The 17,000-nt window shown below is 42.7% G+C and overlaps 1 protein-coding gene across 3 annotated transcripts; it reads right to left on the bottom strand.

Moving 5' to 3' along the window:
• Positions 1-3,654: 3,654 nt before the first annotated feature.
• Positions 3,655-15,897, bottom strand: LOC119649550 (1,5-anhydro-D-fructose reductase-like). 3 transcript variants are annotated; one of them, XM_038051744.1, is made up of 6 exons: positions 12,144-12,296; positions 4,687-4,854; positions 4,449-4,624; positions 4,247-4,391; positions 3,936-4,133; positions 3,656-3,874 (listed from the first exon to the last, which is right to left on the bottom strand). In XM_038051744.1, exons 1-6 carry the CDS (start codon positions 12,213-12,215, stop codon positions 3,677-3,679), a joined length of 957 nt encoding a protein of 318 aa, XP_037907672.1. In that variant the 5' UTR covers positions 12,216-12,296; the 3' UTR covers positions 3,656-3,676. The 3 variants fall into 3 exon arrangements, with proteins under 3 accessions (XP_037907671.1, XP_037907672.1, XP_037907670.1); XM_038051743.1 differs by lacking the exon at positions 12,144-12,296 and adding an exon at positions 15,747-15,897 and having other exon boundaries at positions 3,655-3,874; positions 4,247-4,624; XM_038051742.1 differs by having other exon boundaries at positions 4,247-4,624.
• Positions 15,898-17,000: the final 1,103 nt, after the last annotated feature.

The following is a 17,000-nucleotide window of genomic DNA, read 5'->3' as shown; positions in this document are numbered from 1 at the left end:
CGATAACAACTGTAACGATGAAATCCGCACACGATTGTTGGGTGCCAAAAAAGCCTATTTCAGCTTACAAAAACTGTTCCGCTCGAAACGTCTCACCATAAGGTCAAAGCTCTTACTGTACAAGACAATGATCTTGCCAATCCTCATGTATTCTCCGGAGACCTGGGTTCTTAACAAGAAAAATTGCGAGCTCATGGCCGCGTTCGAAAGAAGAATCCTCCAAAGAATTTTTACCCCCTACATGAGGATGGATGATTCCGTAGCTTATATAACGACGAAATCTATCAGCGACAGACGGACAGAGGGACAGACGAACAGACGGACAGACGCACAAATGAACAGTCGGACAAACGGACAGACGGATATATTGGATAATATATATGCTAAGAACCAGGATAATCCAGTCGGATCTGGAAGGCAGCCACTTGACCGAAGCTGTGAACAGAGGCACGCCCTAGGATGGTGCCATCTCTCTAGTGCTCTAGTTAATAGTGATGAAAGAAATTTTGCGAATATTGGACAGTAGCGTAGTGAAGGTGGTGGCGTATGCCGAAGATTCGGTGATGTTAATATTAGGGATGTTTCCTTACATTTTGAGTGACATTATGGAAGGAGTGTTGGGAGAGGTGTGCTTGTGGGTCAAAAGATGCGAACTCGGCATAGACCCAACCAAGACGGAACTGATGCTATTCACTACCAAGACAAGAGTACCTGAATTCCACCTACCATGGCTGAATGAACAGAGATTGTTTTTTTCCTCCATTGGTTGCAAAACTAAATTTGAGATTGAACATAAAACTGAAAGTTATGAAGGCATGTATAGCCTTTCATGCCTGCAAGAGAACTTTCGTGAGGGAATGGGGTCTCCGGCCGAGGATGGTTCTCTGGATGTTCACCACTGCTTGCGCCCAATCCTGACGTACGGCTTTATTGTATGGTGGCAGGCTTTCAGAACGAAGCTTAATAGGATTCAAAGAACCACGTGTGCAAATACTACTGGCGCTCTGCAGTCCTGCCCGGCAGATGCTCACAATTTACTCCTGCATCTCCTCCCTCTAGAGCTCCACATTAAATACGTTGTAGGGTGAAGCGCCATCAGACTACGTGAGTTCGGATGCTGGACAGCGAAGCCCTACGGCCATAGTAACATCCTAGACGAAGTACCTCGGGAAATCTGAGCATTCCCCACAGACTATGCTATACGCAAGCTGAACTTTACTATAAACTTTGCTGTGGACTTTGTACGTGTTGCAAGTTTATGACATAGTATTCTTTACCGGTGGATCAAAAATGGTCTGTGGAGTCGGTGCAGGAGTTTTCTCGAATACACATAGTGTATCCGAGTCGTATGATCTCCCAGATTCGCCAGTGACGATACTGGAAATCTATCGATGGCTGGAGCATGATCCGTGCCCCAAGCGTAGCATAACCATTCTGATCGATAGCTAAGCGGCCATTAAGGCCTTGTACTCAGCGACGACGTCCTTCAGGCTGTTGGAGCAGTGCAGAAACGCGCGGAATAGTCTGAGCGGCAGGCTCAAGGTCACCATCCTCTGGGTTCCCGGGCATAGGAACATAGATGAAAGTGAGCGGGCTGACGGATTGGCCAGGCAAGGCTCTACTCTTGGCAGTGTTTCGGCTGGTACAGTCGGAGTCTGGCTGGCGACTGTCAAAGGCGGAGTCTTCTCGAACTACTTAGCAACCGTGGCCTTAGATGGCGAGGGCTTACCACCTGTGTCAAATAGAGGCGGATTTGGCCCGCTTAAAACATTGCCCGGTCACGAGAGCTCCTGTGCCAGACACATGCAAATGCATACAAGATTACGGCGGTCTGCACGGGGCATTGGCCTAAAAGGGACCATGCTGCCAGGCTCGACATACCTTGCAATTCGCATTACCGAAACTGTGGAGAAAGGGAGAGCGGGAAAACCCTTAGGCACTTCCCCTGCGATTGTCCAGCTCTAGCTAGAGTCAGGCTAATCAGACACTGGTTAAACCATACTTTGGGGACCTCAGTGAGATTTCTAGCTGCACGGTGGGAGAGCCGCTTTCCATCCTAAATGTTACGTGGTATATATCCCATATCATGAATTCTAATTAAATTCTTTTAACTTGAGGACTTCCTTCTTCTCTCCCCCTCCTTACCACACAAACTTCCATATAAGGTCCCCCTGCAGAAAAATGGCCTGAGGGTGTCAAGGAAGGGAGGAAACCTCGGAGACCACGCCTCAATAAATATCTGAGGCAGAAGAAATAGGGGTCGAGACTGTGATCCGTCGTGGATCTTCCCCTTCGATCGGAGCACTTGGGTCCGGAGATTTACGGCTCCACATGAGAGTTACGCCATCATCCGCCTAACACTTACATACTATAGGACGCATATACATGCACGGCATATTCAATTTCATCCTCGAATTTCCATTTTTCTGTCAATCTAAATTTTCTTATTACTTGTATAATAATTTGCTTAATTCCTACACATGCCGGATGCGATTCAGTTAAAATATGCACTTTTCAACAAGAAATTAAGAATTAGATGTAGAATGAGCTGAATTGTAATTTGAATTCTTAAGCAAAAACTCTGCCACTACATTTGTTTTTTTTTTTATAAAGTAAGGTTCCTTCGTTCTTTGTTTATTTTCACTTTTCAGATTTTTCTTAAACTCGTTAGGCATACGCGAATCCCTATGTTTGTGCGGTTATTTTCCAGACCCGGTGCGGACCCACGCATCGGTATAGATACGTGAAATTTGTGTAATGACATGTGGGCCATGTGGACCCCCCCAACATTCCCAAGACTGGGTAGCACAGAAGCGTGCGAGTACATGTCGAAAAAACGCTCCGATGGGGCTATTTGCCGAGGAACCTTCACGGTCCATTTCGCCAACTTTTTAGATTTTTGGGATAGCTCCTCCCTCTAGATTCTCTTTGGCCACTCAGGATGGTTGTGCGATCATCTTTACCGCATCCAGCTCGCTGACTGTGACAAAGAATCAAACCTAAAGGTCATACAACCGTTCCAAAATAAAGTGCTTAGAAGCGTAGTAGATGCTCCCTAATTCATTCATAATGAGGATCTGCATAGAGGCCTGAAAGTACAATTGGTTAGCAAAGTCATCAAAGATCAAGCTATTAAACATAGCCACCGACTACGATCACGTAAGAATAACGAAGTCTAAAAATTGGCGGATATCGCTGATATAATAAGACGAATGAAAAGAGTAAAGCGAAACGACTTGCTAACATAAAGGACCCCTAAAGATATAAGCTACTTTGGAACAGCTAGGTCCTCGGGGATGCCAACCAAAGTGCTGGGGTGAACCACAGAGTCATGTGCCAATAAAAACGGAAGCTAAATATGCAAAGAAAACTGCTGGATGGAGAAATCTCAGTCGTAGCTTGGCGAGAGGTGGTTTTAGTGAGTAAAAATCCCACACTCTCAGGAATCGTGAACCCTGAGGTTAGCCTTTTGAAGATTTCCACTTCTTATAAAGAAAATCAGAATCAGAGTAACAAACCACGCCAGGCACATATGATTTAAACGATCGCCTAGACTAGATAAACAACATGGCTTTAAATTTGACATTTATTTGCTCATTTACTTCAATACAATGGTGATTTTTTTGTTTTTAATTTTACACAATGATAAATATCAAAAAATAATATAATGACAACATTAAAACTCAGCTTTAAATGGAAAATAGGGATGATCACTATCAACAATTTTGACAAAGGTTCCAGCGCGGTTTCCAGTGTGCAGTTTATCCAATACTTTCATCTCGTCGGAAGAAAGTTCAAAATCGAAAATGTCAATGTTCTCATCAATTCTTGACTTGGTCACAGATTTCGGGATTGGCACTGTGCCAAGTTGAAACTGAAACGTTAATAATATGTTAACACAAGATACCAATATTTTCTGGAGATAATCGAATTACCACATAACGTAAAGCAATTTGTGCTGGAGTTTTCTTATGTTTCTCAGCAATAGCCTTCGTTGGATTCTCAAATAAGAAAGATGGTTTCCTTTCGCTGGGATTTGGCCGTCCTAGTGGACAATAGGAAGTGATGACTATGTCACGTTGTCTACAAAATTCAATTAACTTCTTTTGATTTAGTTCGATGCTGCACTCGACCTGCAATCAAAAATCCAACAAAGATGTTGTCCTCAAATGCAAAAATATTCAGTATCTAGAGTTGATGAGTTAAGTGCTTCTACAAATTTTAAGCACCACTTTATGGGACCCACTTGATTTGTTACTGGCTTTATCTCACAATTCTTCAGCACTCGTTCTATTTGTTCGGCATTAAAATTCGACAACCCAACACTCCGCACCAATCCTTTTTTCACAAGTGACTCCATCGCTTTCCACGTATCCAGATAGTCAACATCACTATAATTCAGCCTTATAAATAATTTATTTATAAATACCATAAGTGCAGCGTCATACTTGGTTAAGATAGAAGAAGTGCCTTCTCTATAAGGAATCAGCGTCTTGTCATCAACATAAACGAATCCAATGGGAAAATGAATTAAATATAAATCGATGTAATCTAGTCCTAGGTTTTCTAAGGACTTACGGCAGGCATCTTCGACCCTGGAGGGTTCATGATAGGTACACCATAACTGCAAAGTGAAAAATTATGATTATCTATTTGATTCTGGTCTAGTTTGAAGTGAATTTATACTTTCGTTGTTACAAAAATGTCCTCACGCTTAACAACTCCTTCCGAAATTTTCTCCTTTATGGCGGTACCAACGTCGTTTTCATTTCCATAAGCGTATGCTGTATCAAAATGGCGATAGCCTTTGTCAATTGCATATTTAACTGCTTCTACACCTTCATTTGACTTGCACTGAAAAAAAGTTTGCAGTTAGTGTTGATTATTTAACGTTCATTAGACTAAAAGTCATCAGTTGTATTATTGAATCGAACGATAAGTATTCATGTACGTAAATTTTTAGGGTTTGGAGAAATGTCGCATAAAAAAATAATTGTTCGGAGAAAGCACACCGGCAATGAAGGATACAGCCGCATGCGGTCTGAACTCAGCTTTAGTGTCTTTCAACTGGATAAATATATTAAGCAACTCAACGTGTGATCAAGCTACAATATTCTGTCAGATCTCCTCTCCTGTTTTGTCCCTTCTTCCCCTGCTTGCCTGCGCTCGTACTCAACTTGGTTCACAACGGAGATTCTTAATAACATTCGCCTGAAACATGTAGTGCGGAAGAAATGATGCCGAACTTGCTCACTTTAAGGTCATGCACGTCATTGTGAAGTCAATGATTAAAAAAGCGCATAAAAGGTACTTATTGAGCGTCAAAGCCACCCTTGCCCGCGGTAACTTTAAACCCTTTTGATCTCACACCCGCAATTCTCGGAATCCCCACTCAATCTCTCCCTTCTCCTATCAGTTTGGTTGACTCCAATGCTAACTCTCCACAATAATCGTGAGACCTTCTCTGCACCTACTTTTCTTCTGAATTTTCTTCCTCGACCCCTCCACTCTCCACTCCTCTTCTAACTGCAGACTGCTCCGAATCTCTGACCATTCCTCTCCTTACGGCTTCCTTGGTTGAGTTTCTCATTGGTAACCTCGACCCCAATGTCGAACCTGGCCCCGATGGGCTTCCTAACCTCTTCCTTCTTAACTGTAGAAAGCACATTTCCCTCCCCCCGTGAATAATCTACAACAAACTCTTACTGTGAACTGCCGCCCCTTCTCTCTTCCCTCCTCTTGCTCCAAAATTCTCGAAACATACGCTAACGACTGGTTGACCGCGCACTTCAGTCACACCATTGTCAAAGAGCAGCATGGTTTTGTGGAACATAGATCTACGGCTTCAAATGTTCTGGTCTTTGCCAACTTCGTTGCTTTGACTCCTCCAAAGCCTTTGATACCGTTGACCATAATATTTTCCTCTCTAAACTCTCTCTACTAAACTTCCCTCCCTCAATCGTTTCCTGGCTTCCCTCCTATCTCCCATACCGTTCCAACAGAGTTTCTTTTCATGGTTACTCATCTCGTTCCTTCTCTCCTTCCCCTGGCGTTCCCCAAGGGTCTATACTTGCTCCCTACTCTTCCTTTTATCAATATCCTCGCCTCCATCCTCACCTGCCCGTGTTTGCTTTACGCAGACGACCTTAAATTATTTGCCTCTGTTTCATCTCCGTTGGACTGTGCTCTCTTGCAGTCCAACCTTGATAATTTGGCCCGTTGGTGTTCAGTCAACAAGCTAACACTGAATGTCAGCAAATACTACTGGATGTGCTACTCGCTTAAACCCTTCCCAACATCCTTTTCCTATTCTCTTAGTGGACAACGCCTTGCACTACTGACCTCCTTCCAAGATCCGATGACAAACTTCATTTCAATTCTCATTTCGTTGACATCAACCATCAAGCTTCCAAGATGTCTAGTTTTATCCTACGTCCCTCCTCCGACTTTACCTCAATTTAGCTCTTCTTAAACATCAAGAACAAGAAACATCCTTGAATATTGCTGTGTAGTCTGGTCCCCCTTCCGCATCCGTGGCTGTCGCGCTCTTGAAGTTGTACAGCGCAAATTCCCCTGGACCCTCTTTTACAAAAAGAACCTTCCACGAGTTGACAATCCGTCACGACTTCGCACTCTCAATCTCCCCTCCCTGCAGCAACGCCGTATCTTCCTTGATATGCGTACTTTTTTCAAACTCTACAATTGTCTGATGGACTGCCCTGTCAACTTGGATATTACTTTCCGCACCGCCTCTCATAATACACGTAGTGCGGACATTTTTGAAGAACCCTGCGGGGAACTCGAGATTTACTTTCACTCGCTTCCAAGGCTATGCCAGTCCTAAAACGCCCTCCAGCTTGAGTCCTTTGACTCTATCTCCTTCATTAGTTTTAAGCGTAAGGTAAGCCATTTACTTACTCCTAAGTCTGAGGACAGAGTGTAATAAGCAATTTATTTCATTAAATCAATAAATAAATACAGCCACATTTGGCCTGGGATGACCTATACAAATACCTGTACGATAGTAGATGGACCAAGGAGGTACTATTCTCGATTTGCGTGTCTTCCATTTACCATTTATAAATCTCTTAACCACTTTCCGCCCATCTTTAGGTTCGTCGCCCCTCGGTCCGGTTGGACGGGAAGAGGTTTTGTGGGCTTTTTTATATGGTATCCATTTACTCCGTAGTGGAGCATAACGGGCAAAACAAGCCTAGGTCCATCGTACATGGTCCACTGAAATTCGCCTCAACCCCTGATAGGACTCCCCAAGAACCCGACAATCCTTCACTATTGTCCTGCGCTAAGTGCTTTTGGAACAACCCACTAGCCGGCCATCTCGGGACAGTGTCCTGAAATAACTGGCCTATGGACCGACAAAATTCTTTGTTCCAAATCGCATCAGGCCAGCATACCTTGATGACACGTCACCGACAAGCTTTAACTAAGACTTAGAGGCTTAACAATGGTGTCACTTTCCATGTATTATTGCCATATGGCAACACAGAAGGAACATTAGCACAGAGCAGTCTCAACTTGATCATAGTGTCGAGATAACCGTATTTTCAGATTACTAACGTCTCGAATGAACTCCAGTTCGGTGGTAGAGTCGACCGAAACCACACTTTCGAGATACCAATGCCTTCGATTAATGCAGATAGGCCGATTGCGATGACCCGTCAAACTAAGAACCTTGATGTTCATCTTCAGTCCAACTCCTCTTACTTCTCTTTCCAAATCCAGAGCGATTCAATCAAAATATATTACACGATGATAGAGCAAACAGATGTCATCAATCTAGTTGATGTGTTTGAGGAAATATATGACGGCCTGTTGAACTCCTCCACTTTCACTGAGACAGCATAAAGAACGTGGCCGGTCACCGAGGAAAAATATTATCGGCGAAAAGACGCATCCTTGACGAATCCAGAGTGGAAACCAGCCTGCTTTCTGCCGATCAACTTGTCGATATATTCCTTGACACGTTTCAGGATTACTTTAACTATTATCTTTGCAACAGCTGGGAGCACGCGGATAGACCTCCAATTATCATACTCAAAATGAGTGCCTTTTTTGGAATTTTAACAATCAGTGTCACTTCTTTCGTGATACGGTATAAACTTCTGAAATCATCGCAATCTGAGCAACTTCCGCTTCCCTGACCAGATCAATAACAAATTCGATCTGAAACAACATGTAATAGGTTTGGATTTTCCGGCGTTCCGCACGGTATCGAATGTCTAGAGCGTCACGCCCAGCCATCAATAAAGTTTTCAATCACTTCCATTCATCAATCCGCGGCCATGGTACCGCAGTCAGCCAGATTTTGTGCCAACAACCTACGTAGCTCCCGAAAAATGAGCATTTTTGATAGCAATCTCTGGCGGAATGTTAAAAGTATCTGCTCTATCGAGCGACAGCTGGTTCATATAAGCGGTCGATTTTGAACTCAGGCGATCGCAAATTTCCAACCCTGCGAGAAGCAATGGAAGCAAAACAAAAGCGAAAGTGAGCGACGATCAGATGGTAATCCCATTCGCAACCGATATCAGCGCCTGTCTTGTTACGGACATTCAGAAGATAACTCCTAAATCTACTGCTTACTACAAAATGGTCAGTTAGATTCCTTCCTATCTGTCTGTCCTCGCACAATGTGCCACCAAAAGCGAAGCTGGGAAAATCTACGAACCCCCACCATTATCATCAGGGTCCCCAAGACCGTGTTTCCCCATTACAACAAAGTATTGTCTGAGCCTATCTTGGCATTAAGCTTACCCACCATGATCAGAATGTCACCTTTGGGAAGCCTCTCCTAAATTGTATCTAAGTGCTCATAGAATGCTTACTACATTACTTTGGCAAGAGTACTATGTAGAGTCCCACCTCCTAACTCTGCTTAGCGCCAGAAGCTTATAGTGTTGGAATTCTTGCTAGAGTTAAAGAAAGTGGACATTCTAGGGACCATCGATACCATTTACGAGCGCCCCTTCTAGAAACCAATCATAATCGGTTTTCGATTGCCAATGATCGAAACCAACGCGTTGTTGACGTTTCGACAACAGCAAGTTTCCAAATTAGCAACAAACAACTCAGCCCCAACTCACAGTTCTACATATTCCCCTTTTTTAGCTTCATTAAAATTATTAATCAGTTTTATTAATGAACAACAAATCTTAGCATCCTGCCCACAATATACGGAGATACCTCTAAATAATAGGAGTCCCTAGGAAAGTCTGGTGAACTTAGTAGGAAAGAGGAAAACTTAGTTGTATCCTAGTGCAACCCAATGCAACATGCCTTCACATACGGGACTTTGGCACATAACAAGACGGAAATGCCCAAAAAAAACCCTGTCATATTCCCGAACTTGACTATTTCAGAGATACAAACACTTAGAAGACAATTAAAGAAAGACCCTACTGGAAGCAGCAGCACAATTTTGAAATTTCGCGCCATAGATCGATCTTTTTTTGGCCCTAGATGACTTTATGTTTGTCTCTCCACTGTGGCAAAAAAAAATGTAATTCGTACGTAATTCCTCACGCTTATAGAATATCCATAAAGATCGCATGGCAAATAAAATTCAAAATTTACATATTTGTTAGTAAGACTCAGTTTCCGACGTTTTCGTCTATGATTTCACTGATGACATGTTTCCTTGTTTCCAAGTCGGCGGCGTTACCTTCACCCCGTTCCTCTTCAATATGCGCAGAATCTCGTCCATACAAACTATGAACCAAAGCACAGGAGGGATTGCGTCAGCCTTGGTCACCCAACTCGTTACTCTGATCAAGTGGTTACCTCCCAGATCAGATTGGATTATGGTCAAAAGACCATTCCAAGTACTAGAATCTATCAAAACAGAATAGCTATCCCAAGAACCTGAAAAGATGGCGAAGTTGACCTTCAAGGTTCGCTCGATAATATTGGAACTCCACTGAAATGTCCCATCTTCTCACGCTTGCGATAACCAAGCTCGGGAATGTAGAATGTCCCTTCGGACCCTTCAGTTCCTCACATTTAATAATAATAATAATCGTTGGCGCAACAATCCATGTTGGATCAGGGTCTTGAAGTGTGTTAGAGCACTTCATTCAAGACCGTAACGGTACACTAGGAGGCAATGTGGTCAGCATTGCATCATGTAGCAGAACGATGATCGTGATGGATAATCCAATTTGTCCGTTTTTGTGAAATATTGCTTATTAACATTTAGTAGTTTTTTTGCAGAATCTTACTCCTCGTCATTACAGCTTACTAACTTTTTCTAGACACGCACTGCTTGAAAAAATCCGTACATTTTCTTTTGCAGAACTTTTTAATTTAAACCACAAACGCAACGACTACCAACTCTTCTCCAATTCCACTTCTTCAGTCCTCGACCTTTAACAACACAATCCTCAATCGATCCGAAACCGTGCTCTCATTCTATCCAATACCGCACTCCTCCACGAGAGCAAAAAACAGCTGTACTTTCCGGGAGCCAGCTTGAGCGCACCCCCAACAAAAATCCCCGCAATACCAGCTGTTAAATGCATACAAACCGTTTCGCATAAACCTGAGACAGAGGCTAAAAATTCACTTGCCAATACATAGCATCGCATATGCAAAAACAACAAGAAAAGGAAAGGGTTAATGATTAACATACCTTTGTCAATTTTATTTGAGCAGATTTCAATACCGGTATGGCGGGGTGATACCAGGCACCCGAAGAGAGCAGAGCAAGCGACGAGACCAGTTAAAAATACACGGCCTACTTGACTGTGAAGTAGCCCTGGTTTTTTTGAACCGGCCACGAGTCAGGCACTCTCCGGGTGCCTGGTATCGCTCCGCCACAGCACTCCACCCCCAGCTAAAAGGGGTTGCGGCGAGCGCTTCCTTCCAGTGCCGTCTGCTTCTAGGAAGAAAGGCTTCAGCCTATTCAAGGAGATCGTGCTCTCCACGCTCGAAGACCTTATAGCGGCCCTAGTATGGTCGCTGCAGCGGCTCCCAGTTGACATCAGTCCCCACCAGAACGTGGGTGCAAACTTCGAGATCCGTAGCAGTGCGCACCGTCGGCTGTGTGTGACGAGATGGCAGAGGGGGGTTTAATCTGGCAACGGCCTCTTGTAGTAGACGCAATAATGAAGTCTCTCCAAGGCCGTTTCTTTTGTCGAGGACCAGGTCGCCGGAGAATCGAAGGTTCTCCCCGTACACCAGCTCAGCAGCACTGACCGCACCCTCTTCGCGGACGGCCAAACAGAATGAAAGGCAAGACCTGCGACCAGGACAACTAATCACGCCCCACAATGGCTGCCTTTACCGTCCGATGCCAACTCTCTAACATCTCATTAGACTGTGAGTAGTATGCAGTTGCTCACTGATGTTTGAACCCCAAGAGTTTTTCAAGCTCCGAGAAGAAACTAAATTCAAATTGCATTTCCTGGTCTGTAATAATTACGGCAGGAACATCGAAGTGTGGAATCCACTCTCGGCAGAGGGTCGCAGCACATACATATGGTGTTATATCTTTCACAGGTATTGCCTCAGGCGTAAACCGAATAATGATCTTGAGGCAATACTTGTAGCTGAACCAGTCTCACAAAGGGCTTATAATGTCGTGGTGTATAGTGTGGAAGTGCTATGTCAACTTAGGGAATATACCTACTTCCTTCCAAGTGAAGTAGGTCATGCTTTTTTCACCGCGGCGCTCTCTGGGTGCGTAACATTGCTCCGCTACATAGGGGTATTTTGGGGCCTAGGGGTCACATACAGTCATCATCATTTTTGGGATGGGTAGTTTCTGAAAAGGAATCCTTGATTTAGGTGTGCGCTTTTTGACCCACTCACCTAAGGCCCGTTTTGAAAAATACTAATTAAAGCCTTTAATCCAATAACCCAAACAACCATATGGTAAAAAATCAACTCTCCCTTAAACTCAAAGTAGAATAATAACAGAACGATAACAAGTCTATTTGAAATCGCTGGAAAGTGAATTTGGAAAACATTCAGAAAATTCAAATACACAGATAACAAAATAAATTGAACTGCGCCTAGTAAAACTGAGACATTGCCCGAGCTAATATCGCTTTAATCATAATCCACTTGTTTCACAGAACTGTTACTTCGAATCAAAGATGGAACTATAAAGTAACTATGCTCACCATTAACGTTCCCAAACCAAAAGCTGGCATTTCCAATCCATTATTCAGCTTCACTTTTGGAGCACTTGCCATATTTCACAAAACTGTATCTTTTCAATAACTGAAATAAATTATCTGAAAGTGGAGGCTTTTATACTAAGCCAATTGGCTTGAATAGATTTCAAAATGCATTATCATCCACAAAAGTAACAAAAATAGATAAAGTCCACTTCGGATTGATAATTGTAATCTGTTTATGTTACTGTAACAGTAGAGTTGGTTTTTTTCGGAAAGAAAGGCCCATGTACAGTGCTGGTAGATGTGATAAGACACTCCCCGCTTTTCAAGAAATCATAAAATAATAAAAAGATCCCCAGAAGCTGTGTGTATCTGAGATAATCGCACCCTATTACATTTTCCTGAGATTTTCCGGGATAACACATAGAGTAATTCAAGAAAGTTGAATTTCCTTTCGCTAAAAACGATTTTCATTTACGGACTAAAATTGATTTATAGAAATAGTACACGCTCTTGGGTCACAGCTAGCATTTTCCAGTTCTCGGGGTACACCCACTGGTGAAAGACGCAAATTCGTATCGAGTAACGCTGACGAAACCCACAACAAAACCTATTACAAAAGAAGACTAGCCACACGATTCCAATCTAAACTAAATACCATTATAATACTTCCGGGGTCAGGTCACTGCAATCAAGGGAAAGTTCCTTAAATGTGAAAGGTTTTGGAAAAACGATTGCTTATGATGTCGCCTGGTTCAATAATGACATAAGAAAGCGATAGTAGCACAAACATTGCTAGGAAAAACGAAGCATAGCGAAGCATGCGCGTCAGCCTCATGTATGCACCATCGCTATCGATTTCTGGCAATGTGCTTTAGCTCCTCCCTAGGTTTTCCAAGAAACTATCGAAATCCGCCCGCATCATCGGAACAAGTAAGCAGGTTGTAGATAACGATGTTTTCCAAAACATAGCCTTCCCTGGCTGACACCTGTGTTCAATTCATTCCGGAAAGTGTTATATCTAGCATAGTTGACATTATATCAAAGCTGGCCAAATATCATGTTTGCTGGTTCTGTCTAAAGTGTTTGTAGGTAAGGTAAGTGAATCTGTTTAGGCAAAGAGTGTTGATTCCAATGGCGGTATGCCTAGTCCCTGTCATTAAAGTTTGCCATGAAAATCTTACCAGCTCATCGTGTGCAAGGGTGCAGGGCCACAATTGTCAGGAGCGTATGTACCCCAGTGCTGTCCTGATACTGAAGGATATACTTCACTTTGGCAATTTTGCTAAGCTATTTAAAACAACAATCCGAAACCTTCGCCTACTAAGTTTTTTCGTTCTTTGCATATTTCGATTAGCACTTGTCAGACTCCTCAGTGATAGGGTTCGAATCCTAGTAATGAGGAAGGCCACAAGTTGTCACTGAAATATGCTTATCTGTGAAGAATAAATAAGTGTTTATAAAGCAAAAGGGAAAAGTTCCGGATTCCTTATTAAAATCAGATTAAAATCTTTTCAATGTCTATCTGTCTGCCTTTTGGAAGGTGAAAAGCTTCAAAAGCTATCGTAGTCTCTTGCCACATTAAAACGACTTTCTTCTCCTTCCACTCTCCCCGCGGGACTCCTGTATGGTATTAAGTTGCGGGGCTAGATCAGAATTTATCCTGTACTCATATTCGCGCTCGTGCTCCTCGCTCGTTCCTTCGTCCGGCTAACTTCCTCCTGTGTAAACAAATCGCTAGAGGTATGCTCGATAACCTCCGTGTCCGCTCAAAACTTGCATTAGATCAAAACCTACTTCGCCGTGGGGACGGTCGATCCACCTCCGAATATCTCATATGAATGTGTATGTCCATCGGCCTTTCTCTGACTCATTCCACCTCTGCTGTCACTCAGTGATAGCTTCATTCCACAGGGACTACTGCCACCGGGTGGGAGGTTTTCCGGTGATTTTTCGCTCGATGGCAAAGGCGTTATCTTTTACTTTCCTTTCCAGGGCGTCAACCCACACTAGGGCTCCATACAGTAAGATCGAGATGACCACTCTGGAAACAAAGAGGTGACAGCTTAGCCATGGCCCACCTATATTCGGTCACATTCTCGCCAGCAGTGTTCCGGTGTTATCTGCCCTAGTTGCTGCACTTTCACACGAGCAATTTGACATTTAACCTCTGATCGGTCATTACGCCTAAATGCTTGAGCGCAGGCTGGCAATGTATTATCTGCGTCCTTCGATCTTCATAGACTGTCTAGCGAAGATCCCCTTCAACGCCGATGTCGTCACCTCCCTTTAAAAAGCAACTCCTAAATCTACTTCTCATCACGAAGTGGTCAATTTGATTGCTTGTACGGTGTCTGTTAGTCGAAACCTAAAAGATTTTGTGGCAAGCTCTGTGCTTAAACAATATACCACCAAGCACGTGGCGGTGAAAACTGCAGAAATCCACAAACCTGCTACCGTTGTTGTTATCCTCGGCGGGACGCTATTTCCCCACGGCATGTCCATGTCCATGTCTTTGGCATTCAGATTTCCCATAACGAAAATTGCTCGTAGAAAGCAGCCTTCTTCACTATATCGTAAGTCTCTTTAGTACATAACACTATACAATTGTAATGCTCCTGGGACGGGATCTTACAGTCAGAAATCTACCAGAAACGGACTCCCAGGTGAAGATAACAGGACTTGCGGTAGCCCTCAGAGACAACCCGACACTGGATTCGTGTCTACTACCCCTCAACTTTCCAGAGAGCCAAAGCACATTGACGCAAGAGCAAGAGGAATACTCTCTAGAGTCCTTCTATCTTATTTCGCTTAGGCTCAGAATGTCCAGCTTAATTCATTAGAAACCTCGCTCGAGTTGAAGAAAGCTAGCATTCTGGAGGCCCTAGATACCGTTATCGAGGAGCGGGCTTATATTGCAGAAATCAATCATAGTCCGTTTTTGACAGGGAACGATCGTAACTGGAGTCGATCCCTATCCGAGGTGGTTTACGTTTCGGTAACAATAACCCCATTTTTTGCTCCTATAATTCCTGTAGCGTTATTCTTTTTTCTCGTTACTCTGATCGCATAAATCCAGAGGGAGAATTATCAGGCAAGTCCTTACTGATTCCTGGTGGCCTTTCCTTCATAGTGACAAAGGCTCCTGCGAAAGCATCTAGATTTAGATCGGGTTCGATTTGGGGCCTGATTTCGAGATTGTAGCCTATAGCGACTTTCGACTTTGCAATTCGGTCTCAGTTCTACCTAGTTATGTTATAAAATATGCTCAAATATGCCCGTGCAGTTGGGCAGGTATGACAAGTAATGAGGGGGCCTTTCATTTTGCGTGTTATACCCCTGGAAAAGACGCCTCACAACACAGTTCATAAAAATTAAGCGATATGCACTTGATTTATCAATATTGTTTCAACTGATAATATTATTTGACGATTTTGGAATTATCATTGCTATTCATGATTAAATAAATTCTGAATACTAAAGAAAGCTGCATTACACGCACCGTTTGGTTTTCTAAATAACAATGTGAGGATACTATGCAATATTTGAATGAACTCTCTCCACACTTACAGATTTCAAAAGGAAAAAATCTGAATAAATACTTACCATGTACGTTCCTAAGCCGAAACCCGGCATTTCCAATCCATTATTTAATTTCACTTTTGGAATGCCTTCCATTTTACACAAATCCGCGGTAACCACTCAGTATCCCTAAACTCACTCAGATCACGGTATCTGGAATTTAACACTTTTATAACAAATCACTGGCACTTAAAAAGCACTATCATGCCCAAGAAATATCAACGAGACCATCTTTAAATATGTTGATTAGTATTTATACTTATATTATTTGGCATTATCAATTAATGGAACAGTGATGAACATATAAAGTGACTAAATTTTTCGATAGAAATTAATTTACTCTCTCTCATCTGCACTTGCAATCTCATCCTCTTAATTTTTTCTTATATATGTTTATCACATGTTTCAAGTTTTATTCAAATGTAGATATGTATGTATCAAGCGGAATGTAAACACATTTTCGACACTTCTTACTTTTCACCTTGAACTGATGACAAAAAGCATCCGCTAAATCCCCTTACATCTTCAAGGATCATCCGGCCATAGGTACCAATTTTTGTAGAATATCGTCACGGGAGACGAGGAGTGGATCTTCTAAGATCGGATGATAAAGCTGGATCTACAAAAGACAAAGATTGCGAAAATTGAAATGCTGTCGAAGGACAAAATCGTGGAAAAAAAATACTTTCACAAGACCCAATCACAGCGACTAAATAAGACTGCAACGGAAAAAAAACCGAATCGTACAGGCCAAATTCTCCTTTTCAATGAAGAACTTAGTCGGTGTGCGTTCCAAATAGATTAATTGGAAAATCGAAATAGTAGTGAATAGGTCACACATAAAGAAAGGACGAAAACTCCATTGCTGGCTTGGCCATGCAATACTGTCCCAGCATAATTGACAAGTGAGACGCCGTAGCAACGCAAGGCACAGAACAGTGGAGGAGGGTGTAAACTCCTCTAGGAGTCCTAGGAGGAGTTGAAACACATCTAATTTAATCTTGAGCGTGCATAGTAAATTTTCCATCCCGATCGCATAGTTTGTCATTGAAATACAGAGCAATTTTTATACCCATCTCCAGAAAAAGGTGTTTCTCTGCTGCCACGCTAGGGGGCACTTTAACGTACAGACTTGACTACAGTCCGCAAAACTAGGATTATTAAAAAATATTAAAAACTAAATTTTTGGTGCCTTGTTATACCTTTTTTATGAATTTTGGCGTTTCTTCACGGCTTCTTCAATGAATAAAAAAAAAACTTCTGAATGAATCGCAATTA

This window comes from Hermetia illucens, chromosome 2 (genome assembly GCF_905115235.1).
Source record: "Hermetia illucens chromosome 2, iHerIll2.2.curated.20191125, whole genome shotgun sequence".
In the NCBI taxonomy this organism is placed as follows: domain Eukaryota; kingdom Metazoa; phylum Arthropoda; class Insecta; order Diptera; family Stratiomyidae; genus Hermetia; species Hermetia illucens.
This window is presented reverse-complemented; position numbering and strand designations above follow the sequence as displayed.

Bases quoted from the DNA above. Each gene is read 5' to 3' on its own strand.
- LOC119649550 (XM_038051743.1), bottom strand. From the start codon at position 15,818: ATGGAAGGCATTCCAAAAGTGAAATTAAATAATGGATTGGAAATGCCG. The intron at 4,625-4,686 runs GTATAAATTCAC...TTCACTTTGCAG, and splicing joins ACATTTTTGTAACAACGAAA to TTATGGTGTACCTATCATGA. The intron at 3,875-3,935 runs GTAATTCGATTA...TTAACGTTTCAG, and splicing joins AAATTGCTTTACGTTATGTG to TTTCAACTTGGCACAGTGCC.